This window comes from Scophthalmus maximus, chromosome 16 (assembly GCF_022379125.1).
Source record: "Scophthalmus maximus strain ysfricsl-2021 chromosome 16, ASM2237912v1, whole genome shotgun sequence".
NCBI classification, from domain to species: domain Eukaryota; kingdom Metazoa; phylum Chordata; class Actinopteri; order Pleuronectiformes; family Scophthalmidae; genus Scophthalmus; species Scophthalmus maximus.
Genome location: NC_061530.1, coordinates 9,176,109 through 9,202,275, shown reverse-complemented (window position 1 = coordinate 9,202,275; position 26,167 = coordinate 9,176,109). Strand labels below are relative to the sequence as shown.

The 26,167-nt window shown below is 43.7% G+C and overlaps 3 protein-coding genes and 1 long non-coding RNA gene across 7 annotated transcripts; 3 read left to right on the top strand and 1 right to left on the bottom strand.

Moving 5' to 3' along the window:
* Positions 1 to 197: 197 nt before the first annotated feature.
* On the bottom strand, positions 198 to 24,899 carry tex2l (testis expressed 2, like). Of its 3 annotated transcripts, none has more exons than XM_047327764.1 (19): positions 24,634 to 24,899; positions 23,144 to 23,217; positions 22,835 to 22,958; positions 21,531 to 21,720; positions 18,214 to 18,386; positions 17,471 to 17,585; positions 13,745 to 14,134; positions 13,226 to 13,524; positions 8,180 to 9,612; positions 6,833 to 7,033; positions 6,125 to 6,458; positions 5,332 to 5,612; positions 4,959 to 5,108; positions 4,743 to 4,842; positions 3,031 to 3,163; positions 2,104 to 2,241; positions 1,351 to 1,560; positions 500 to 620; positions 198 to 395 (listed from the first exon to the last, which is right to left on the bottom strand). In XM_047327764.1, the coding sequence occupies exons 9-19, from the start codon at positions 9,569 to 9,571 to the stop codon at positions 207 to 209; spliced, it is 3,249 nt and encodes a 1,082-aa protein (XP_047183720.1). In that variant the 5' UTR covers positions 9,572 to 9,612; positions 13,226 to 13,524; positions 13,745 to 14,134; positions 17,471 to 17,585; positions 18,214 to 18,386; positions 21,531 to 21,720; positions 22,835 to 22,958; positions 23,144 to 23,217; positions 24,634 to 24,899; the 3' UTR covers positions 198 to 206. The 3 variants fall into 3 exon arrangements, with proteins under 3 accessions (XP_047183720.1, XP_035469063.1, XP_035469062.1); XM_035613170.2 differs by lacking the exon at positions 23,144 to 23,217 and having other exon boundaries at positions 13,745 to 13,787; positions 13,948 to 14,134; XM_035613169.2 differs by lacking the exons at positions 23,144 to 23,217; positions 24,634 to 24,899 and adding an exon at positions 24,473 to 24,539.
* Positions 215 to 1,247, top strand: LOC118287709. Its single transcript, XR_004785708.1, has 2 exons — positions 215 to 355; positions 538 to 1,247. It is a non-coding gene; the product is annotated as an uncharacterized LOC118287709 (long non-coding RNA).
* On the top strand, positions 15,372 to 17,317 carry neurl2 (neuralized E3 ubiquitin protein ligase 2). The gene is made up of 3 exons (XM_035613172.2): positions 15,372 to 15,587; positions 15,679 to 16,494; positions 17,070 to 17,317. Exons 2-3 carry the CDS (start codon positions 15,714 to 15,716, stop codon positions 17,183 to 17,185), a joined length of 897 nt encoding a protein of 298 aa, XP_035469065.1. The 5' UTR covers positions 15,372 to 15,587; positions 15,679 to 15,713; the 3' UTR covers positions 17,186 to 17,317.
* msrb1b (methionine sulfoxide reductase B1b) lies at positions 18,380 to 21,159 on the top strand. 2 transcript variants are annotated; one of them, XM_035613174.2, is made up of 4 exons: positions 18,380 to 18,512; positions 19,112 to 19,254; positions 19,442 to 19,559; positions 20,378 to 21,159. In XM_035613174.2, the coding sequence occupies exons 1-4, from the start codon at positions 18,458 to 18,460 to the stop codon at positions 20,392 to 20,394; spliced, it is 333 nt and encodes a 110-aa protein (XP_035469067.1). In that variant the 5' UTR covers positions 18,380 to 18,457; the 3' UTR covers positions 20,395 to 21,159. The 2 variants fall into 2 exon arrangements, with proteins under 2 accessions (XP_035469067.1, XP_035469066.1); XM_035613173.2 differs by having other exon boundaries at positions 19,442 to 19,574.
* Positions 24,900 to 26,167: the final 1,268 nt, after the last annotated feature.

Here is a 26,167-nt window from a genome sequence, read left to right as displayed (position 1 = left end):
TTCGCCAAACCTGTCGATTGCGATCAACGGTAAATATACTGTGGCGCTTGGACAGATAGACAGGAGTTCAACGGGGACAATTAGAACTGTAGAGGAGCGCTCACAAACCGGCATCACGGAATAACCACAAAGCAATTACGCCCAGGGGCATCCGAATGGCGAGCAGCAGCACTGAAAATAAAATGCAACGGATTCACTTTGCAGCCTCAGCTCTCCTGTGGACCTGGACCTTTCGGACTCTGGCCCGGAGGTGGGATCCTCTCTATCGACTCTGTGGAGGAGCTGCAGGAGTGCCGGGACTGAGGAGACAGATGCTGAGCGGCTTGAGGCTGGTCCATCCCAGAGTGCATCAGGGGTAAGTAGATGTCGTCCATGTTTGGCAGTACAAACACTTTCTGGAGAGGAAGATAAAAAACAAAAAGAAATCGTAAGTGTGAGACTTGTTGTGTTGCTGACAGAAAGAGGGAAACATTGTCTGTGCCGTTTTGTCTATTTTAACCTGGAACTCATCCTGCAGTTTCCTCTCAATCCACTCAGTTACATGGCAGAAGGTCACCTCCCTCTCCCCCAGTTTTGGACGGACATGCAGTTCCAGCTTGGGTGGCACACAGAAGCTGTACCTTCAGAGGAGATGGTGACATATTTAATGATTAAATATTTGTCAGTCAGCCACATTTCAGTGTCACTTCGTCTTTGAAACTGGTTCCACTCAGGTTGATTGATGGAATAAACAAAAATAGCTATTTTGGCAGGAGATTTTGGTGTGTGTCATCAGCAGTGTTACTTAAGAATATTCAGTGCTTCCTTTATTTCAAATGTGACACAAGTGCTTTAACTCAGTGCTGTGTAATAATTCTTTTTGGCTTGTTCTTTTGACTCAAATATAATACATACAGTATACAACTGCACTGGATTACGATAGAACATATTTCAGATTCAAGAGTCTTTATTGTCATTGTATAAAACAACAAAACAGCAGAGCAGAGTGGCGCAACTGGATTAATAAATAGAATAAAATAAGGCAATAAATAACTCAAAGCTCCTGTAAATAATGAATGATTCATCTGACTTTTATTGGAGGGGCTGCTGCTCAGTATAGGACACATCACTCATATAATTTGGGACTGACTTCCAACATCATAGGCAAAATGTGTAAAAGAAATCTGATGCGTTGAAGAGATCTACATGTGAGATGTTCGGTTGTGTGCTAACTTGGTGCAATAAAAATAAAGCTTAAAAAATGTAAAGTGTATAGTGTTTGGTCTTTTGTATTGTGAAAACATTAAAAATTGCCCTGCTTCAACATTAAAGAATTTTTGCATCTATTATTCCCTCGCGTTTTGTTCATACCATATCCTGTCAGTCGGGGGTGGGGGGATGTTGACGACCAGCGTCCCTGACAGCTCCTGAACCTCTACAGTGAGCAGCAGGGGCGTGTTGGACATCTCCTCAAACTTCTTCCTAATGAACTCGTTCTCCGTCGCCTTCTGGAAATACTTTGATTTAGCGATTTTGTCCACAAATCTCAAAATCTTCCTTCCAGTCCTGCCTCCGCCTGTCCTGTAAGAGAAGATTAGAGGAGAGAGGAGGAGAGAAGAGTAGGGGGGGACGAGAGTGTTAGTGTATGATCTTGCATTTGCGAGTAGATTTAGTATTCAGACGGGGAGTTCAAATTTGCACATGATGAGAGGCTGAAATGTAAATGAAAGCGACAGCCATCTGGAGTGTGATGTCAGCCCCGTTGATTTTCTGTTTTAAATAAGGTGATTATTCACAACACAGAAGGGTAGATGTAGATTAATGGTAATGAAAGTGGAACTGTCTTTTCTTTTTTTATGTAACTGTTTATGTAAATGTGATTTGACTTAATTACCTCTCAAAGTTAGCAGTTCATTTTTTCATTTGTAATAATCTTTAATTAATGTAGCCTCCTCCATAAAATATCATTGTTTAGTGTAAAAAAAAAACATGGCACTATGGTACTATATTTATTTTAGTACGTAGTATAAAAACATACAAAACCGATGAACAAACATGGATAGTATTTATTTTTGATATTGCTCTAATTCATTTAAGTAAATATTACATTTTAAATGTATTTACCCTTCAGTGGCTGGAGTAGATGCCTTCTCTCCGACTGGCCCCTGAGGCTCGGCAAGAAGCAGCTCTTCCTCATCGGATGAACCGGCGCTGGAGGACTCCTCGTCACTGTCCGCCAACACACTGAGGACGGGCCGGCAGCTGGGGGGAGACACAGGCAGACGGGTAAGGACAGATTGAGGAAGGAAAGATGGATGCTTCAGCAATTTGGCATTCAAAAATTGGAATATAAAAATGAGAACCCTGACTGATACCTTCAAGGACACAAGAACAAACCTCGATACTAACTGTAAATGAAAGTTTCCTCTCGCGATATAAAGTTTCAGATGCACCACAGACTGTAAAGCTTTGCCCGGACTCTGATCCCAGCCACCGTGGGCCTACAATCGGCAGCTCTACGGTGATCAACGTAATATGAAGCTCTGCTCTGCTCTGTTCTTCTGATAGAACTTGTACAACAGGATAGTATGATAAAAATATTCCTTATAGACATAAGTACACTATTGACTACTTTGCTGCTTCATTTTTCACCATCAATTGCAGACAATGTTGTGAGTCCAAAAAAAATCCTTTATGGGAACTCTGGGGTGATTTGATTTTTGATTTTTTGATCATCAAAGTGATGCAGTGATTTGGATTCAATTCACTGCAATAGCTGCTTAAAGAGAATCCCACGTGGTTATTTTGTCCACAACTTCTAAGTAAATGTAAAACATCTCATTATCACATAAAATTGCATATATTGTGACGTAAAGCTTTATCTGCAGCGCTCAAACCCTACCAGTCAAAGATACTGACATTAATATTAGTGCTACTACAACTACTACCAATAGCAACTACATTTACATTACTTTTACACATAAGAGGAGATTTGGGACGCGTCATATTTGATTTAAACGTTTGGATCTAATTTGTGTGTGTGGTACTCACTGTGTGCTACCAGTTTCAGTCACACAGTCTGCGTCCTGGCCGCCCTCTTTGCCCAGCTTGGACAAGTTGAACTTGGTCTGCAGGGTCATCTGCAGGGCGCCAGTGTAAGACACCTGCAGCTCCACCCACAGACCTATAGGGGGCAGCACACAGAGGTCAACACTGCGCACAGCCTAACCTGGACACTTGCTCATTAGAGGGTGGATTAAACAGAAGATTATCGAGTCAAGAAATTAAATCATAGCTGGGTTTATTTTTTGATTGCTGACATACAGTGGTCAAAATCATATCAAAATATATATAAAATCTTAGCAGAAAACCTCTCCAAACATTTCCAAACATAGCTGATAGCTGGAATTTTGGCTGAAAGCCTAAAGCCCCTTTCACACTGGCCAAAAAAACTGTTTAAACCCGCTAACACCCGGCATTCAGCCCCGGGTCAAATGACTCTGCAATAGACCCGGGTAATAATCGGCTTCACCTCCAAACGGCATTGATGTGAACGTCACACCCGGGTGAACCCGCTAATTTGTGCGATGATGGAGGCAACGAAGGCTCGACTCCTCCGTCGGTAACTGCTGTCACCTCACCAGCTGTAGTAAAGAGACCTCTCGCATGTATCTAGCTCGCTTAGCTTAGCTTTGGCTCGTTGGTGGTAACAACTAACACATCCAGATCATCGATGAGGTTCAGAACGGGTCACTTTATTTCAACCCTTCGGCGGACATACACGGCCTCATCAGGCGGTCTCTCATTACACAGTGGCCATAAACTGTCTGTAACATGGATGTGATCGTGCACCGCTCTCTACCGCCATCTATGGTCGCCACCCATCACTACACGATCATCAGACCCTGGTCTGCTCGCAGTGTGAAAGTGGCCAACTGCGGGTCGACCCGCGTTTAAAAAACCCGGGTCTACTCGGTAATTTTGGTGTGAAAGAGGTATAACAGTGTGCTTTTAGTCTCGTTACCAAACAGACAAGGATTTTCAGAAGGATTTTGTTCGGAAACATGGATCACGGAAGACAAGTTGGAGGCCTGGAATTTTAGGATTTTATTTTGCACACTTGTACATTAAAATGATATTGAAACAAATTATTATCATCTATACTTTAGTACATGCAATAAAGTAAAATGTGTTTTATTTCTTATTCAATAATGTAACAGTGATTTATATGAAAAATAATTAAAACTTCAAACATAAAATCCCATCATTCATGCGTTGCTCCCTGTTGTTAGCATTTTTTAGGTCAGTGTGTTATGACTGACAGTGTTTGCTCTCTGAAGGAGGATCGTTGCCAGCTCCCTTTGAGACATGTACGAAGTGATTCGAGTGAGTTTGGGAGATGAGATTAATTGTTTGACCAAAATGCATTATATTGACCGATAGTTTTTTAAATGAAAGATAATATCAGCTTGTAAATTACCATTACATGCTGACAAACAGGAAAAACAAGTCACTGACTGTCATTAGGAGTGTCGGCTGCCAGACCGCCAGATTTTAAAACACACACACACACGCACACGCACACACTCACAAGCCAATATGCTCCAAATTTGGAAGGCCATGGCGTAATGGTTGCTCTGCTCCATGAGATTACAACAGGATAACAACGTCTGATCTGAAACTCTGCAGTACTCAGCTGTAATCACATGAACAAGTGTGTGTGTGTGTGTGTGTGTGTGTGTGTGTTTGTGTGTTATACTCACCTCTGTGGTTAAACTCTGGTTGGGAGCTGGCGGTGACACGTGGCACAGAGCAGCCCATATCCAGCTCCGTCAAAGTGAGCTCATTCATAAAGTAAGGCAGCTGCAGGGAATGTGCCACAGCATAGATTAAAAATGACATAAAATGCAATGATTTATGATTGACCTTTTCTGGGACTTTAAATTGCCACAGCAACCTCTCCATGAAAGTGTGCGCACTCTGATTTTGCTGAGCTTCTTCTGGATCTTTTGGGAGACCACGTCGGCCCAGTGCTTCTCTCGCAGGAAGTCCCAGAGGATTCGACCAATGAGAGCGTCGGCCCACGCGGTCTGGCTCTTGCTGGGGTACTCTGTCAGATCACACGTACACTGCAGAAAAAAACACAAAGACAAGAATTTGAACAGAGGAATATTTTCAATGGATGAAAAGACTCGTAACCGAAACTATTTGCCTCTCTCACATGTGATGGATGACTGATGTAATTTTTCTATTTTTTATGCTGTTTCTATTCTGCTCACAGTCAGTCTCTGCAATGTTCCTACGGCTCAATTTCAACTGCTTCATGTAATTGCATCTGCAAGCATGACTTACGTTTCCTCTGATGGTGGGGCTTGTCTCTGTGCTGCCGGCTCCTGGACTGGAGAGGGGCGTGATCTCCTCTGTGGCCAGGAGACGAGCCATGTAGCTGGGGTAGTCTAGCAATGAAAGGTTCCTGGTGCTGCTGAATGTCTGACTGACATGAGCTGCAGACATGCAGGTGGGGAGCGGGGCTGTGCAGGGTGCATCATCTTCACCGCTGCCCACTCTGCTGGAGCCTCGGTTGCTTGGAGTGTTACCCGAGACACAAACACTCTGTGCCAGTGCTGGATCACCTTCGAGAATCCACAAGACATTCACCCGGCTGGTTAATATATTGTTCATTACAGGCTAGCTGCTTCCCCCTATTTACTGTCCTAAGGCTAAACGAAGCTGCAGTATTTCATTTCAAACATGATAATCAAATTAGTCTTTTAATGTAGCTCTCCACAAATAAAGCCTAAACTAAAGCCTCTAGTCTTCATAACTCACCATCCATTCCCAAGAGTGCAGCCGAGCTGATTTCACATTGCGCCCCCAACTAATGCATTAAACAAGAATGCAGCAAAGTGCAAAAGGTAATGTGACAGATTAAAATGACTGATTTGATATAGATTCTCTTCTGGAGTTTATCCTGATGTCAGGTCACCAAACAACGGCGAGATCTGTGTTCCCTTCGAAGGGATTGGCTTTGAAATGCAAAGAATTGGGGCATGTAATCCATAATCCACACACATGTATTGCATTCGTATGGATGCCTTATCTAGAAGCTTTCTCTTCTCTAATGCATTATTAACGTTTGTCATACCCGATCTGGACACACATCTGTCAGACGGCTGTCCGTCCCTCTCCTTATCGCTCTCTGTGTCCACGGATGCAAAGAGGAAATGGCGAAACCACTCTTCTTTCTCTCGTCCTGTGCGGCCGAAGAGGTAAAGAGTGGTGGGCAGGTCACTGACGGTCTTGGAGAAGGAACTTTGTTTTGGATTTGACGGTTCAGCACCTGGCTCCTCTCCCCGACTCTCCTCCAACCTCCCCACCTCACCCTCCTGGGAGTTCACTGCCCCGGCCAGTTGGATGCAGATGGGATACTTTGGGTTCCACGTCCTCTTGCGCGCCAACACAGAAGGCAGCAGGAATACCTTTGGGGAGCAGTGGCAGAGTTTTTGTTGTGGCAAGGCAAAAGACAACTGTTATGTTGGCAATGCAGTCAGATGTCTCATTTATGAATTGTTGATTAATGCTGAAAGGATTAACCAATATTAGTAGTTGTTTTAACGAATATTTCAAATGAGCTAGGTATTCCTAGTAATTGCAGACGTTGTACTTTATCTTGAACAACATTAAGATAGAAGTTTTCTGCCGCTCTGCTCCGAGTCCATACATTATAAAATCATAAATAATAGAATGTATCTGGTCTTCATGCTGCTTTGTATATATCCATTCATAAAGATAGACTACCCTCAGATTCAGTACACTTATTTCCTTCACACAGTTAATTAGGGGGTTGTCATACTTTGCTCTTTGCAAGCTGAAAGCAGCGTGACGTGACAAAGGTGGCCTCCTGGACTCTTTCGTCGTACGTGGCCCTTCGGCTGATGTTGGTTCGCGGGGAGTCCAGGCGGAGACAAGAGCCCTCCAACGTGGCAAACACGGAGTGAGTCAGAGCTGGATGGCAGGTTTCTGGGTCGTAATCGTGTATCTCATTCATCCAGCCCTGGGAAGACAGAAGGTGCGTGCAGATTTAAATCAACGTTACACACAGTTTCAATTGGGTAATGAACACTTTGAAAAACATGCTATGATGTTTGTACAGAAGTACAGAAAAAAAGTAAATGTGATTTCTCAATTGGTCAGTTCAACCCAACAACTTCTTTTTGAACACGACTCCATAATTTCGATAACCGAAACCGACGAAAACCCGTCAACCCGGCTGCCTCACACCCTGAAAATTATAGCTCCTTCCTGCCCTTATACAACATTAATTGCCTCTGGAACTGACAGTGTCTGGGTGTTAGCTGAAGCTGTCCTCCCCTGCAGCCCTGTGTCAAGCTCAGCCAGGAGGAGAACAGTAATTACCAGTGCAGCTCCAGGTCCTTTTTTATCATTAATGGTTTTAATTGCATTCTGGGAACATCATGTACTGTAGTTACATGCCATTCTCAGGAGCTTTAAATTTGAGAAGGAAGTCAGCACAATGCTGAAGTGACTCGCTCAACTGACACTGTTCTGTTTGTGGGTGAAAACTAGGTTGAAGTACTCTCGTTATTGTAATTGGTGTAAACACGATTTTTGAAGAAAATGAAATCCGTTACTTTCATTAAGTCATTTTTTGATGTAAATTTGCAGTCGGAATAAAAGTGTAGCCTGCAGCTGTGCTGATATGACACAGTCGGAAATATATTCAATTTGAACTTTTTTGACATAAAAGGCAGTTTCTGAAAGTAATATATTTAATAAAACAAGCAAACACATGTTGATTGATACCACCCATGCCTGTCTGTTCAATATTGAGCTAAAGCAAGTTTCTTCTCTTCGACCGATGACGAGGTGGAACTAGTACGTAAAGTAATTATTTACAATATTTTGCCGACTGGAAGTCGAGTTGTGACTGATAAAAACTTATAAGTATACGGTAGAAGGCTTCATCGTTGCCAAACATCTCAGTTTTTCGATTGTCCCTACAGCGATGTAAACCCTGAAGTTTTCGAACTATAATGGGAGGAGCAGCGTTTACAAACTGTTCCATTTCAGGAGTAGTGTGGACAGCAGGATTAAACGTAGCAGCAGTGATACGACTGAGATGACTGAAAATAAGGTGAAAAGAATATTACAATTCCCCCTTAATGACTCACCCATTTACCTTGAGGATGCCAGGCTCAGTGTTAACAGCGCCACCTGCCAGAATCACCTCTCCAAGCAGGGTCTGTGCTGGCCTGTGGGCAGGAGCTGGACAGCGAGCCCCGGAGGAACCCATCCTAATGAGCAACAGGCCTATCAAGAAGCCAAGTGCCAACCCCAGAGCCAGGCCAGAGAAGTATGGACTAAGAGGTAGGATGAAATAGCCATAAGAGAGCACCGCAACACAGAATAAACTCATGCGGGGCGGAGGATGAGGGGGCTGAGGTAGAGGTGCGGGGAGAGGTGCTACAGGGACCGGATGATCAGCAGGAGGTCTCCTCGTCTGTCTGCGTGTCTCCGTGGCAATCACTTGCATCATATCGCCATCTGTACTTATTTCCAGCTCCTCACCCCTGTTATATTGTCCGTGGTGATGCACAGGACAGGAGCTGTGGTGAATTCTCCGCTGACTTTTGACAGAAGGCCAGTCAAACACAGGCAAAAATTCAGCATCTGGTTTTCTAGCATTTCTCACAGGGGAGTCTGACAGAACCGTGTCTGTGCTGCTTTCCCGTCCAAAAGCTCTGGAGCTGACCTGGTGAGCCCCCGGGATCTTACACTGGTGTTTGGGACTACCTGCGCTCTCCTCTCTCATGATCTTACTGAACATGTTGCTCAGAGGTTCGTGCACGGCCTCCGAGAGCTTCCTCTTGGTGTCCTCCAGCTCCATTTTGAAGAAGCCCCCTTTCAGGGCCTCTCCGCTAGGGGATAGTGAGCTAGGAGAAGGGGGCGCAGTGCGAGAGTCCCCATTGCTGCGGGATTTCGGCTGGGTCAGCTGCTTCCACAGGTGGAGGTTGAGGCGGGAGTCTGATTTTGACTGCGACACCTCAGGTTCTGAGCGGGAGATCTCTGTGGAGATCGACTTTACCAGGCTGAGAAAGGGCTTGGGTCTCAGGGTGGAGCCTTCTTTCAGCTCCAGCTCTGTGGAGAGAGACTTTACCAGGCTTGCAAGGGGTCGGTGGGTCGGTGAAGATGGGCCTGGGGAGAGGAAACTGGGGCCAGTGGCGGAGCAGTTTCCTAGAGAGCCAGGCGAAGAGGGAGAAAGAGGTACATGAAAAGCCTGGGACTGCAACCTTCTGTCATCCTCCACAGAGAGCTGCCTCAACGTAGAGAGAGGTGTGGATGGGTAGTCCTCATCGTGATCAAGGGAGAAGATGAGCTCACTGTCATCTAGGCTGTCCCACTCTCCCTCTGTCCCAGTCAGCTGGATCACAATCCCTCGTGGGAGATGCCTTCTGCTCCCAAAAGAAGGGGCAGCGACTGGGGAGTGTTTGTAGGGTTCCTGGAGAGATCTGCCATCTCCTTTTTCTTCATCCTCACTTCTCCTTTCCCCATTTTTTCCACTCTCTGCCATTTTTGTTCTTTACATTGCACAGCCAAGGCACCTACATGACACTGAAAGAGAATAAAGAAGGCGGTCAGCTACATTATTAGATTTAGGGGCCAAACAAATTAAAGTAGTCGGGGATTGAGCCATACAGAGAGATATGAAGGGCATATTTTCTATGCCTGTACCTTATTTTCAACGATTAATCAATTTCACGCATTAACGTGCGATTGTCAGGTAGTTAAGCTCTGACGAGTTGGGGTGTTCTACATTAATCTGAAGACTAGTGAGCCTGAATCAGAGCCAAGTAAGCACCTCTCCCACAGCTGCCGCTCCACATACTGAATGGGTTTTAGGCATGCCAAAAAACATTAAAAGAACAGGCAGACTTTCTCCCCCAAATGTCACACAAACTAGGGCAGCTCAGGCTAAGATCTAATGTCCTTTGGTGTCTGATGGATGTCTATGTAGACTTTATTCAACTAATGTGGTGGGACATTCTAAGCCCCAGAAATGAAATGAAAAAGGAATAATTTAAAAGATGCAGAGTGTATTTTTGGCATTGTCAAAATAGTATTTTCAAACGAATACTTTCTATCTTCGATCTTTTCATGGACAAAAAAGGCATCACCACACTGACGGCTGGAAAACAAATTTCCAGCAAATAATTTCCCCAGAGAAAGAACAACGGTCTCTGTCAGTCTCATTCCCTAAGGTGCCGAATGTCAGGTGCAAAAACCCGTCACAACTCGGTCAATCACCGATATCCGCCCGAGGGATACGTCTAACAGGTTACACAGCCACCTCCTAAGAACTTGTCAAAAATGATACCAGTTACACACAGAACACAGAGGGAATGTGTGTTATCAGTGGTCACAGTGTGGGAGACAGGGGCAGCTCCGCATCACTGGACACAAGCTGGGGCAACAGCACATAGGCCCAAGCGGAGATCCTTTTCCTGCTGTCTCTCTGGGTCAAGTGCCCGGCTCTTAACGCGAGCTAAACCCTACCTCTGACTGGTCAGATTTACATAACTGTATTACAGTGCTGTGTGGCACAATTTCAACCAATTCCACAGCAGCTGGCGGATTCTGACTAATCTGCTCTCAGCCAAAATGGACGGTGGGGAGATAAAGCTCACAGACACACATGCAGCCTGGCGGCATTAGACATTTCTTATAGCTTTTCTCAGAGTGAGAACAGGGACTCAAACACACACACACACACACACACACACACACACACACACACACACACACACACACACACACACACACACACACACACACACACACACACACACACACACACACACACACACACACACACACACACACACACACACACACACACACACACACACACACACACTAGAACGTCTAAACAGCTGTTAGGCTAACACTGCTCAGCACAAGACAATTGTGGAACACCAACAGGAACGACCATATTGTGGCCATACAGTATCATCATGTTAGTTTGGAAACCGCTGGACTGGATTTTTTTCCCTTATCCAAATGTTCTCGCGTCTTGTCACTGCAGCTGCAGCCATTTCTCATAACCTCATTGAAACTTGCTATAAGACACAGATTCTCTCAAGGTGAAGAGGATGAAATCGACGCGTTAAGGTGGAGCGTTTGGCCTTGAGCAGCACCACTGTGGAGAGGCCTTTGAACTAAAACATGTCGTTTTGAGACAGAGGGCCCTGTATCTCACACCCGAAGCGCAAAGTGGTGCCAAACATGACGCAAATGTGTTATGTGCTAGTATCAAACCCATGCGGGTTGGTTAGGTGTGGTCAGTTGCGTTGTTGGCACTGCCATCTTGGATGTCCTGAATTTGCCCTGTGGCTGCTGTACGGAGACCAACATTTTGATTAGGTTTATGATGAGGGTTAAGCTTAGGGTTGCTCTCTGTGAGACATCACAAACGCTGATTGGCTGAGGCAGTTGTTGTCCCAGGGACCTCATAAAAGGAATTGGTCTTGGACAACAGCCACTTGGCAATATCAGCAAATGCTTGCTATCTGGATGCGGTGGTAAGCGATTACACAAAAACCTGGTCTGAAGGCAGTGGCACAGAATTTCCCTCTTACTTTAAGGGCAGATTATCAAGATAATAATATTATGTTATATATTAATGTTCACAGACAGGTGCACGACCTGCATACACAGATGGCCTGCTAGTGCAAGTGCTTATTCATATGTTTCATATGCTGTAACATGTTGGAAAGAGATTGCGTGACCTCAGATGTCTTTGGTTTTTAACAAGGACAAGTAAACAGGTTGGATGCAAATATAGAGTATTCCGTGTGTTTAGTGTTAGAATGCATGTGCAATACATCATGTAACAACTGTGGCATGAAACACAGTAGCACACACCTGCTCTGAGTTCGCTGCAAAGTCTCAATCCTTTCATGTTCTCAGTCAGTGAAAATACCAACCGTCACTCTGCGCCTGTGTGTGAAGGAGTTTGTGTGTGTGTGCTTGTGTGCTTGTGTGTCACCCTCTGATCAGACACGAACAGTAGAAAAATCTCAGATTAACATTAATGCTGGGTTTTACGGTGGAATCTGACAAATCACACTGCCGGATTATGGGCTAAACCGACATTTGGTGGGATGTGTTTCCAAGCTGGCTCATCTCCGTGACCCAGTGTTGATTGCGTTTATTAGTAACACCCAAATGGTTCAGAGTCCCTCTTCCATCAGTGCTCTTACTCTGATGTTTAAGAACAAGAGTGCGGGTGACAAATTTAAAGGGAAATTCTGAATTAATGAGCAGAAAAAAACGACAGGGTTTAAGATTTTAACCCTTGGCAGCATCTATGGGAGATTTAGAAGGGAAATGAAATCTCTTTACAGTAATTACATAGAAGTAAGAGATATGTGGGCTGCAAAATGCTGTAAAACTCCTCATCCACACCTTTTCCTCCATATGGGCTATCGGGTATGTGGGCATTACTTATTATGACAGTATGGTCTACCAACAGAACACATTATTTAAAAGGAGACGAAATATGTCCATTTTAATATTGTCTCAGTCTGATGATTATACTTATACTTAGTATAATGTGCTTTAATTATTTACATTGTATGATTGCAGCTTCTCAAATGTGAGGATTTACACCTTTATGCCACATATCTTAGAGTTTGTGTAATAAGTAAATAAAACACTCGACTTAATTATGTCACATATGGATCTGTGGAAAGATTTTTAACTTCAGGACATTTAAAAAAAAAAAGTGGCTGAATAATCCAGAAAACGATCGTACGGATCAAATGATTAAAAAAAACGTGGTTTTCAGTGGAAGCCCCACAATTGCACCAAAATTGTGTAATGTGATCAGACAGGCACGTGTGTACGTGTGTACGTGCGTGTGTGTGACCGAATCCCAAAATAATAGGGTCATTTCATAGAACACTGATACACACAATAGACCATGTGCATACCTGTCGTGTGTGCAGTGATGATAGCATGTAATTAAAATGCAGGTCAACGCCTTCACTCACAACTCCACTTCCCGGACGATTGCAAAACAAGTGTGACATGCAGATGTGACAAAGGGAGCGGAAGTTTCGGAGTTGATTCCCCTCGACAGAATTTCCGACGCGCTGCCAATGCTCTGCGAGAACGACCGGAGCAAGGGCTGCAACAGACACACAGAGGAGGTGCGTTTACTTACCCGACAAATATGGAACTTTACGCATGGGAAGGTTCCCTCGGTCTCCTGTAGGTCCCCTCTCCATCGGTGCGCGCAAGGACCGCGGGTCGTGAGTGGTCGCAACCCTGTCTTTCTCTCTCTCCCACTTTCCCTGTCACAAGCACGCACACACACACACACACACACACACACACACACACACCTCCCCCGAACAGACTGCCTGCATCCAGATGTGTCATGCGCTGCCGAGAATCACAGCTCAACCAAACCGATTATGAAAAGCATGGCCGCGTTGCATGGTATAATCCAGATTAAGAGTCCTGCAGCCCCAACAGACAGACAGACAGACACACACACACACACACACACACACACACACACACACACACACACACACACACACACACACACACACACACACACACACACACATAGATGAGTATGCGGTGCAATATGCTGTCTAATTGCACAAAGCATGGGTGAGAGCTGTGCTAGTGCTTTCTATCCTGACGAGCATCCATGCAAAAGTGAAACACTCACTTTTTATAAGCAAGTGCAGCCAACTCTGGTAAACAGATGAAAACTGTAAAAAAGAAAAATAATATTTTACATGAGAAAGAAATATATTTTTCTCTTTCTCTCCACTGAGGTGAGAGACAGTCGCCCCCATCCATCACTGACTGGAGATGTTCCTGAAGAGCCTGGTTGGCTGGATACATGGCCAGAAAGGTTGGGATGCAGACCTGCAACTCAAACTCTTCAAATGAACGCTAATGAGGATGAGCCAGGGGTCAGACGGAAAGCAGGACCAGCCTCCTTAGATGTCACAAAGTCACAACTGCAGCAAACTCCTGTGTTGAGGAACGTGTAGTTGCAATAAATAGCACTGCCGAGGTCCAGGAAGGAATGATGTCGATGTCCAGCCAGAGTCTGAGGATAAGACAGATAAGATAAGTTTGTCAAACCATTTGTTTTAATCAACTTAGTTTTCAATTGTTACAAGATAAGAAATTTTTAAAAAGTACTTGAATTTGTTGGATGAGTGCTGTACGTAAGCATTTATTATATGAACGAAAATGCTGCAGTAGGCCATAATGCAGTTGGTGAAGAATAACCACATACAGATGAACAACTTTGTGACTTCCCTATACTCTTTACTTGCCCCATTGCAGGCCCTGTGTTTTCTTGTTTGCCTGAACTGGGCCTGGAGGCATCGCAGTCAGAACACAGCTGGGCCCAGCCTGCGCTGCCATGTCTAGTGGAAACCACTTCTCCTCACAGCTGCTATTTTTTCCTCATTTCCTTTGCAACACGGTGCACAGCATTTTTAACATTCATGTCTCTGCAGGTGAGGTTCACACCGTGGGGTGTTTTAATCAAGGGAATAATAGTACAGGTTCGCAGCTGTATACACAGTCAGAACTTTTTTTTTTGATAATCTCCAAGCTCAGATATGTACATATTATCACAGACAAAGTGCTCTTTCCCACACCCTGCAAGCAAACTTGTTCTTATGTACACAAAGGATGTCTTAATGTGTCACACGTCACAAATTAGGTCATGCCAAGTTAGCCAGTTGTATAACTTATAGACTCTTCCAAGTATGCTAGGATTCCACTATCATACAAGATCTCTACAGACATATATAACCTGCTGTATTACTTTAATTGCTACTCTACATAAGCATTAAACCTAGGCTGTATTTGCATGGACTATATTTAGAAGGGGGGGCTGTGAAAGGGCTGCTGTTTAACATAGCATATGGTATTATGATAATTACGCAGCACATGAATTTGTGAAATTAAAAGAGTGCCGCTAGCGCCGACTCAATCTCTGTGCTTGTCTGGTGTGTGTGTGTGTGTGTGAGTGACTGCTGGCATGTGCATGATGCCCCCACCCCAACACACACACACACACACACACACACACACACACACACACACACACACACACACACACACACACACACACACACACACACACACACACACACACACACACACACACACACACACACACACACACACACACACACACACACACACACACACACTTGTACTTTTATCTTTGTACTTCAAGCTGCACCCATTGGACAGTACTAGCTGTCACTGGCTAGTACCCCCAAATCATAGGCCAGTGATTTCATGGGGGGGGGGGGGGGCGAAGATAGAAGTACCAGCACAAACATAGACATGCACACTCAGACACCTTGCCATCTGTTGACACACTGCTGTTCAAAAATAGCCCTCTACCAGAAGCCTCTCTGAGTGGCCGACAGATAGGCACAGACGGCTCTTGTCATGACTCCGCAAGTTGTTTTGACTCTACAATGACCACGTGTTGGTCAGAAACCACCGCAGGAACGTTGGTTTAGACAACTTTTGTAAGTCTGACTCCATTTGTTGTAGTTGTTTTTTGCCTCAGCTATCCAAGTGGAAATGTTTGGTTCATAGTCATTTGTTTTCTCTACACAGCGGGACTGTTTGAGTTGGTGGAAACTAATCTAAAAATGGAGCCGTTTCCCGACCAGTTCATGGAATTCCATCCCATCCACGGTACCAACGTCAGACTGGACCAGTCGGAAACACAGGCCACCCGGGTGGAGAGCTTTGCCAACGGGGTGTGTTTCAGCAAAAACCCTCTGAAGCCCGGTGAGATTTTCCTGATAGAGATTGAGGACAAGGAGCTCGGCTGGTGCGGCCACCTCCGGGTCGGCCTGACCGCCAGGGATCCCATGAGCTTCGAGGCGGTACCTGAATACTCCATCCCAGACCTGACAGACCTGGGAGACAGCTGGGTCTTTGCCATCACTCGCAACCACAACAAGATCATAGAGGATCCTGGGGTCCAAGAGGCGGATGAGGGAGGACTGGCCGGGGGTCAGAGGCTAGGGCGGGGAGGGGCTGAGGTTGGTGCAGGAGCGCAAGAAAATGCAGGCAGAGGAGGCAACAGTATGAATCCAAAGACTTTCTTCACTGACTCTCACTTGTGCATTGAAAATGTTCACATCCCCAGAGACAAGCTGGTCGGTAGAAGCCGCCCCGGACGCTTCAGCCACATTTTGGATGACTTGTACAAGACCAACGCACTCCCTCCCACAGCCAGACGTAGCAGAATAGGAGTACTGTATGTGCCTAAAGGAGGGGACCTGGCCGACATGCATATCATCATCAACGGTGAGGACATGGGAGCTTCTGCGAAGGGGATCCCCACCATCCAGCCTCTCTTCGCGGTGGTGGACGTCTTTGCTGCAACTAAGTGTGTCCAAATTGTGCAGGTGGAGTACGGATGTGAGTGTCACAGTGATCTATTTAATCATAGATGGATTGTGAGATAATGGGCCCTTGGGCATGCAGACACAAGATTACTACTAATTGTTTCGCATTTCCTTGAGAGAAACTTGGCAGTTGAGTTCGATCTGTTGCAGTTGCGTTGTATCTTATTGCAGTAGTTTTGTCACATCCCTTTGTAGTTGTTTTGTGTCTGTTTGTGGACGGCTTGTGTCTCTGCGTAATTGATTTATGCGTCTATGTAGTCAATTTGTGTGTTTTTGCTGCTTTTTCGAGTATCTCTCTAGTTTGTTGCGTCTCTTTGTTGGTTCTAGGTGCTTAGCCTTGTTTTGTGTCTCTTCATAGTTGCTTTGTCTCTCTTTGTGATAATTTTGTGTCTCTTTTGGCGTCTTGATTGATTTTTCTGTAAGAAGTGTTAGTCTCTCTTCATAGTGAGGCACTGGCTTATAAACCCAAGGGCCACTACGCTTGTTCAGATCCATCCACACTTTTAATGCCTTTTCCTGCCATTTCTCTTCATTACCTATGTTTTTTATATTTTATATTTTGCTCTCTCATTTTTTCTGGTGCTCCAGTCTCGTCCTTGCAGACGTTGTGTAGGAAAGCCATCCAGAAGCACATCGTGCACAGGATGGCCCTCGACTGGCTTGAGCTGCCGGAGGCACTAAAGCACTACTGCAAGTATGAATGAAGGATGAAGACCTGGAATGGACAGAAGTATCGCTTCTGAACTACCTCCCGGTTCCTACCAAGACAAGGCCATTTATTTGCAACATGAAACTGTGTTTCATTCAAGAAATAAACCTGAAAGTTTTCTGATGTTCATGCTTTTGATATTTGCTCAGCACTGATGAAGCTGATATGATTTTTCTGACCTGACAACCGCTTACTAAAACACATTCAACGTATTGGTTAGGTGAACAGAAAGAGTTTTCACTCCCATTGCACTTTATCTGGGGTAATCGGAATCTCTCACCTGATGGAAGAGGGTGGTCTATGCAGTCTAATACAGACCTGGCCTTGCGTAGAACCTGTTGGTCAAAGATAGTCGACAGAGGGGTCTGTGGGACACCTATCGACTTGCCAGCCACCTTCACAAGAGGAAATGTAAGAACAGATTCAATAAATGACTTGTTACAACACGGACATCAATTTCCTCGCTAAAACATGTGGCTGGATAGTGTTTAACGCAGATGAGAAATCCAAAAAGAAGTCTGGCATGGCATGGTGTGCCAGGACCCTTATAGGTGCAACTCCATCGTACAAAGAGTGTGCATTGTTTTGTCTTTGCCTTCAGATATTAAATAGGCCAATAGCAGTAAATAATTGATGTTGTATCAGTGTAAAACACGTCAGATCACACCTCACATTTCCTCATATTTTTGAATTTGCCCATAATCGATTTCCTTATTAATGCTTTTTACAAAATAACAGTTATTGGCTTGTTGTTGGTGGTGGTGTTTTTTTTTATTTTATTAAAGTAACCTCTTTAGCTTAATATGAGACTGACGGTGGTGATGATGGAGACAAATCTTGGAGCTCATGATGGACAAAAGAACAGGTGCTGGGGAAACTGTGACATAACTATGACAGCAGTTCTGTTAACGTGGCAAATTCAGTGCTCACAATTTTAATAATGATGCCCCTCCCGATTCACAACACATTTCTGTTGTGCTGTATTTGTGTGTATGTGTGTGTTCGTTTATAGTGTACGTCCACCTTGTTGTTGGGCGTGTTGTCCGACACTGACATCTAGCGTTGATCTCGAGAACAGCAAGTGGGCGGAGTTCCGGTCAAATCTCCAGGCAGGATGACGTCACGCGAGAGGAGGAAACCTGAGCTGCTGCGTCTGCTGCTGCTGGCTGTCCTGTCCGGTCACCTGCCACTGCTGCCTGCACAAACAGAGCCAGATTAAGAAGTTGTTTTCCCTCCCACTCCATCTGTTGTGTAGAGACTCTGCATCATGTCTTTCTGTCAGTTTTCTGGGGCTGAGATCTACAAGGACCATTTCAAACCAGGTGAGCAGGCGGTGACTGATACTCCGTCAGCAGCGATGTGATGTAACCTCCCTCCCTTCAGTCTGGATTATGGAGGATCAAAATTGCCATTTTAAATTCAGGGTCATTATTTAACTTAACGGCTGTGTAAAGCGTATTGTTTAAGCAATGAAACGAATTATTTTTAAAAGTACAATATTATCCGAGTATTATGAAATATCATGGGCACAGAGGAAAGACATGAGGTGTGACCTGTGACCGGCAATTGATAAAGAGTTGTTCGTATTTACTTAAATTCTTTCATACTGCTAAAATAGAGATTAATCTACCAATAGAAATAGATAACACTAATAGGTTTTAAGAAATATGTTATTATTGACTATATGAAAACAGGGAAGAGCTATATATTTTTCAAAGAAAATAATTTTTGTAACTGATTATTCATTTTAATCCTAAATCTTCTCATCACCCTTCTGATTACCTTTTGGCCCATTAATTGGTTTAGACCTACAGGTTGCGATCCATTGCCCTACTTAGATTATTTTGAATAATAATCTTTCTCAGGTTTAGACAATGAAACAAAAGCAACTATCCTTAAATGTTTAAATGTCCCCCTGCAGGTATGTATGTGTGCTCCAAGTGTAACCACCCCCTGTTCTCAAGTCGGTCCAAGTTCGCCCACTCGTCTCCCTGGCCGGCGTTCGCCGACACCATCAGAGAGGACAGCGTCACCAAGATGATGGAGACTCTCACTGCCTTCAAGGTCAGAGGCCCAGTGACCTTACAACTACATATTCATTTTCTATTCCTCCTTTTAAAGGACTGTGCAACATCTGTTTCAGGCCACTGCTGAACCATCTATTACAGAAATCAATATTTGTGTCATGACGTTTTGACCCACTGAAGCTATGGCAGGAGGTTTCATGTGTAATAAATGTGTATGTACCCAGGTCCTGTGTGGCAAGTGTGGCAACGGGCTGGGCCATGAGTTTGTGAACGACGGTCCAGAGGAGGGAGTCTCGCGTTTTTGAATATTCAGCCACTCTCTCAAGTTTGTCCCCAGCAAAGGTACGAAGACCACAGGTATTGAGGAGTGAAGCATTCGGGCTGAGCTGCTAAATTCAGGCACGCAGGCTAAAGAGAGTCAGTTCCATCAAATTGTAAAATCTACATCTCCATTAAAACTCTGCCCTGGGTTTCTCAAGACAAAGCCACAAACGTCACTGTCAACTATTTTAATTGAGAACTATTTTCACACAAAAGTAGAAGGTAATGAGCTCTGTAGATTGTCTCAAATACTGGAGGGGATGTAAGGTATTCCTTGAATACATCATGTATCAGTGAAATCAAACCAAAGAAGGAAGAACATTGTGAAGTGGATAGTTGAACCAGAAAGAAATAATGAAAAGATAATTCTTCAGTAATTGAAAAAAGGTAGATTTTGGCAGAACACTTGCAGATTTTGTTCACTATTTATACAAATAAAAAAAAGAGAGAGACTCAGTTCCAGGCTTTAATTATTTATTAATAATAATAATAATAATACATGAGATTTATAGAGCGCTTTTCACGAGACTCAAAGCGCTGTACAAAACAAAAAGTGAATATGGAGGTATTTTTTCCCCGAATGCATTATTTATAAGAAACATTTTTTTAAATTTTAAATCAGTAACATATGAATACCAAGGTAAATATAATTTAAGTATATATACTCAGTTACTTTTTGTTACTGGATTTCTGTTTAACTTATTTTTCTCCTTCTACTACTAATGCTGTTGCAAGCCTAGAAAATATAATGTGACTGATATGAAGTTTTTCTGTGATTGCTAATCAACACTTTTTTTTGTCCTTCAATTTACATGCTTGCACTTTTGTCTCTATCCCAGGCAAGGACACACAGTAAAGAGAGAGGTTAGGCTGTATCTGCTGCTCGGTCCAGGACACGTGAACAGGTCAGGGTCAGCGAGTGACGTGGACAGGAGAAAGTCCTGAGAGGGACGTCCTGTCCACTGAAGAATCTTCGACCTGCCTCTGACACAGGGACCAGAATACACCTCTGCAAATATTCCTTCACAGAAATGTTCTCACACTTCTTGAATACCTCATGTTAAGATATACATTAAGTCCGTGAATAGGGTTATGATGTCACTGCTGATAAAATGAATCAGTAGGTGCATGTCGTAGGAGGAAATTAGGTTTTGCATCAACAGTCAAACAGTTTCCATTAAGCAGGTACCCACCTGTTATTGCTGCTACCACTTTCACAGAATTGTATATTCTATGGGCTGTATGATCTTCTACCATTTACTTCCCCAAGGTAAATGTAGCCATAATCATCTATGCACTGAAGATGTCCACATTTAGTCCGTTTGCACTTATGTTATCTGTTTTGTATGTTTAAAATCATGCAGTGGCAAAGAAATGTTGTGAATGAGTAATTACATATACTGTTAACTTGTTAACTTGAACAGATTATTCACCTGAGCACAAAAAGCAAAATTACACATCACTCAGAACCTTTGTGCATTTGCATTTTTACTTTGCAAAAAAGTTGCATCTAAATTGAAGGTTTAGTTTAGAAACTTGGTTATTCATTTTATTTTTTTTCATCCTCCATTGTGTCAATATATTGATACTAAAGGTACAAGCAATAAATTATAGTTTGATATATATTTGTGCTTTGACTTATTTTGGCAGTCGTCAAATGTTAGTTGAAACTGTATCAAATTCCATCAAATGCAATACAGTACACATTAATGCATCAGTTATGTTAATCCAGTATTAGGATAGTTCATGGTGTTGTTTTCTGCCTTGTATGGTTTTACTTTTGGTATTTTAAGTGCCTCTAACTAGTTTTTAAATATTTTTACTTTTCAGTCGTGTAGAAGAACTGGTGCTTCCTAGATTGACCTCTAGATGGAGTTGTCATCCTTTTAGATCACATTCACCCCTCAATGGGTGTGTAGTTTCCCCTGGTTAACCAGTTCAGTGATAGTCTAATGTTAACAGGACGGGATGCTGTATTTTCTGGTGTATTACCTGCATGTTTTCGACTGTTGCATGTGCAGAGACTCGCCTGATATGAATGCACGCTGTGTCATCATCGATTGTGGATGCCTCGGTGGCTAACAGGGCCTGAGGCTCTCCCTGTAAGCCCAGCTGCAGGCCATATTCTGTGGGTTCCAGGGGTTGGCACAGATCCTGAGGTTTAAAGGAGTAGCCTGGCCGCCTGGTGAGAGAGTGAGGGCTATCATTACAAAGGAAGCGCACACACACACACACACACACACACACACACACACACACACACACACACACACACACACACACACACACACACACACACACACACACACACACACACACACACACACACACACACACACACACACACACACACACACACACACACACACAGTGTGCCAGTCGACGCGCTGACATACTCTTGGACATGACACACGCACCACTGCTCTAAAGAGATACACTTTCCACCTACGTTATCACATGCATTGCTGTCTCATTTTATTCACATACAGAGACTATACGCTAAAACATACACGGAAAAACCCACTGCACTCAATTTTATTGGTCTCACCACACTCAAGTTGAGTTTGAAGCATATTTTCTTTCAAAACATCACTCCTTGAAGCGTACAATTACGATGGGGTCGTCAATGAACTCTTAGCATCAGCGATTTTAATATTCTGGAGCACAAGTCCACATCAATCCAACTGCACTTCTGCACGCTGCCAAAGGTAGCCCTCGTCGTGGCAGAGAAGCCTGACCTTGCATTGAGGTTGTCATGGCTGAGTAAATTTCCTCTTATGTTTTCTTGGCAGGCGAGCGCGCCGAAGTTTATTCTTTTAACATAGCGTAGTCCATTTAGCGGTTGTTTTGACCCAAGCTCCCTTTACTGTACTGTGAGTGTGTACATTTGTAGCAAAGGTGGTCCCGCTTGTAGTCAAACCCACAACCTTGGCAGCGGTTGTGTTGTGCTCTGCCCATAATACCGTACAGGAGAGGCCCCGGCAGAACGGTATCAAGTAAATACAGTTAGATGAGAACGTGTTTGCTACATTGCACAATAGAGGTCTGTAATTAAAGGGGGGAATCATCTTACACTGTCAGTCTGTGACGTCTGAAGCTTTCAAGTGATAATTTACTTTTTTATACTCACTGTACCTCAACCTGTTATTCATATCTAATTCATTGTTTTACTTATGTTTTCCTCAGGGTTCTCAGGCCTACCTTGTTCTTCTCTCAGCTCTCCTCGATGTCTTAAAGGTGTTGTTAAAGGGAAAAAAAGAGAGTGTACAGCCGTGCAAACCACTCTGTTAGATTACCTGCCAATTCCAGTATATAGGGTGGGTGAGGCCTCGGCATGTTGTCCTCATGGAGCACCTGGTTGCCATCACGCCACAGTTCAGGTCGTTCGCCTCGAATGTCCTTTGGTGTTTGGTCTGCATGCTAACATTTGCAAAAGAGGTGACAGAAAAAGTGAAGGGATTACCAAAGTTTTTCAAGTGTGTTCAAACCAAGTGGCAGCCGACCATGACCTCAACCCCACTGGTTTCAATTTCCAAATAGTCATTTCTATCTACTTCATCTGATGATTTCTATTCTCAGAGACTGAACCGTTCTGCTTTTCTTACTTGCCCCCGACCTTCTCTTTTCTTTCTTTTAGTCTTTGCCTGACGTTGCACATCTCTTCATTTTTTAACGGCGTCTAAGTCAATTAGGAAAAAGAAAGAACCCTTTTAAAGACAAAAAACGTGCAGGGGTTATTTTTTTTCCCATTGATGATGGTTGATGTACATGGTTAAATTATAATAACCGTCCTGTCAGCACGTCACAATTCTACCTCCCAGGAAACCCGAATTGAAAGGAGTGTTTTGGCAACAACCAAGTGGCATGTGTCTGAGCCACAAATATTCAAACTACCAAACTGGTTTGGACACTTCAAACTACTTCCTCTTGGCAATTTTCGTGCTCAACTATGAGACAGATGCTTCAGCAATAATTTAATGTTCACATCACTGACATTTTCCACTTTGATCAAACGACATTTGAAAGAAGCCACTGAGAAGAAAACGCCATCTCATTGCAGTGTGAACTCAGGACACATTTTATTTACGACTGGGCTTTAGGTTAACGGTGAATCTTCTCAAAGTGCAGACAGTACAGTGTGGAGTTCGCACAGGAACTGCATTATCCTGTAGCCTGAGACATTTTGAAGACGAGGTTAATGTTTGATTTAGTGGGAGAAAAATCCTCCAAAGAGAGAGAGAACTCAAAAATGTTATAAAAGGAAAGCGAATTCAAAAGACTGCATCTTCTAAAAAAAATCATTTTCCCCATATTTGTATTGCCTTGTTGGACTAAAGACGCTCATCTTTCCATTTTTGGCTAAAAAAGGTCAATCTTCCATCAAATAGGGAACAGCTCGGGCAGAAATCCCCCTTCCACAAAGTGATTGAAAGGGTAAACGATACCAAGTTAATGTGTTCTATGAAAGAAAATGTTTTTGCATACAAAACAAACACTTTTTTCCCGACTCGATAAACATTATTGCAGAGCAACTTAGTGGGAAACCCCTGTGTTGAACCATTTTTCCCAAGTATTTAGCAGCGTTTTGGAATAGACGACCTTTCACATTCATGGTTTGTAATTTCTCTAGAATTCAGCTCATGAGCTCCAAGATCAGATAAGATGATTATTCAAAATTGTCCCATCAGTCATCACTGCCCCCCGAGCCCAAAAAACAGGTGGATGACATCACGGTTATTAGGGCACATTATAGCAGCTCGCCGTGCCAAAACACGCACAAACACTAGACATGCATAAACACACACATCACAGTTTCGTTGTGGGACGCTGAAGCGCCATTCTCTCTCTAATTATCTGTCTGTGTTGAACATTGTGCAAAAGGGGGAAACTTGATAGACACAAAATCAACAGTGTTTGTTAGTACTCCTGCCCACATCTGAAGCTTTATCACTGCTCGTCTTTCAAGTGATCAGACTTATTCCACCGATTAGATTCTGCACGTCCCCTCTGAGCCCGAACATGTTGTGTGCCACAGGAAATGCGTCATGTTATAAAAGTCCTCATAACATTTGATCAGTTCGTGCCAGCAACTTACGGTTTGTTCTGACCGGAAGCTCACACTTGCGCCGTTGCAGGCAGGGCTTCCGTGCGATCGTGGCCCTTACAGAAGGGTTGTAGTGCGACCTGGAACTTCGGTGTCTTTTCGGAGACTTTGTACAACATGTCCGTGATGATAAATCCAACATTGAATGACTTTGATGATCGTTTTTTTATCCCGTTTTCAAGACGTAAGACGCTACTGTTGTTGTTAGCGGACTTCTAGCTGTCCATTTTGAATCCACTTTGACCAATCAGAGGCTTTGTATCAGACTTGTACCAATCAGACGCTCGAAGATTTTACACTGAAAACAGGACCTCTCACTCCTCCTGTTTACTCCTACCACTACTACTGACACTCCTCTGTCAGTGACTTTTTGGCTTGAAAAACCAAAGGACTTATTTACATGACTTTTGATTTGCATTAGTAAGAATGTTTTGGATTGTCTTATCTTATAACCAAGGCTTCAAAGAACAGTTTTCAAGAGGGAAAAATCGTCATCATTGTTGTCTGGTGTGTCATTGTAATGCATGTCTGTGAGATTCAAATTTCATTTAGTTTTTTCTTTCGTCTTCTTGGTCATATAACTATTTATACATTCACGTGATATCACTGTAGCAAAGACCTGCATGTGTAAATATAGGTGGAGACCTTTTAACTTACACCGTTGGAAATATGTGAAAATCAAATACGTCCATTGTTGATAGCTATTAAACATTCTCTTTACATAACCCCTGTCGATAACCCCTGAGAACCATTTAAAATAGTGAATTAAGGCACAAATAATGGAGATGAATTATTAGCCCTTACTTACAAGATCACTGTTTCGGCAGGGGCAGCTTTGAGTTGGGAAAAGTAGGCCTCTGAACACCGGCTTGAATTTTTGTCCTAAAATGACCAAACAAACACAAACAGTTCTGGTTCTTTGCGCCACCCCTGGTGTGTGACGACTGTGTGGCCAGAAGTTTAATCATTAAGTGACAGCGCGTCCGATCAACCTGCAAGTGGCCAACCAGTCAGTCACTGGGACGAGAGTCAGTCAGCAACTGGGCCAGACTACGCTCCATCCTATCTGGACGGGGAGCAAATCTCCACCATCCATCTTGATGCCCTGACCCGTGGGGCCTGTCGCCTGCAGCTCCCAGCTCACCTGTGTCCCCAGTGTCAGGGGCTTCTCCCGCGTCCCCGCGGACCCCACTTATCTATCACCATGCATCATACATGGAGAGCCAGAGCATCAAGCTGCTGCTCAATAAGTCAGCGGACGGGCGGCACAGACACAGCGACATATCGACACCCTTTCAGGTCCAGATGGGGTTTGAGTAATAGAGCGACAAGGGACTTGACTGACTTATTGGTTTTGGATTGTATCCATCTGACCTACATATTTTAAGTGTCATGTATTTGTGAAGATATGTTTTAAGATATGACTCAAAATGTCAAGTTTTGTCGCAATGTTTACAGTAAGAATCCTTAAGAGAACTAGACTAACTCTCGAGAACTATAGCTGTAGGAAGTGAGAAGCCTAAGG

What these genes read in the sequence shown, in the direction of transcription:
- tex2l (XM_047327764.1), bottom strand. Translation starts at nt 9,571, where the DNA reads ATGGCAGAGAGTGGAAAAAATGGGGAAAGGAGAAGTGAGGATGAAGAA. An exon ending in ACCAGAGTTTAACCACAGAG is followed by an intron (nt 3,164 to 4,742) that starts GTGAGTATAACA and finishes TGCCCCCTATAG; the next exon opens with GTCTGTGGGTGGAGCTGCAG. An exon ending in TCTACTCCAGCCACTGAAGG is followed by an intron (nt 1,561 to 2,103) that starts GTAAATACATTT and finishes CTTCTCTTACAG; the next exon opens with GACAGGCGGAGGCAGGACTG.
- neurl2 (XM_035613172.2), top strand. Translation starts at nt 15,714, where the DNA reads ATGGAGCCGTTTCCCGACCAGTTCATGGAATTCCATCCCATCCACGGT. An exon ending in TGTGCAGGTGGAGTACGGAT is followed by an intron (nt 16,495 to 17,069) that starts GTGAGTGTCACA and finishes CTGGTGCTCCAG; the next exon opens with TCTCGTCCTTGCAGACGTTG.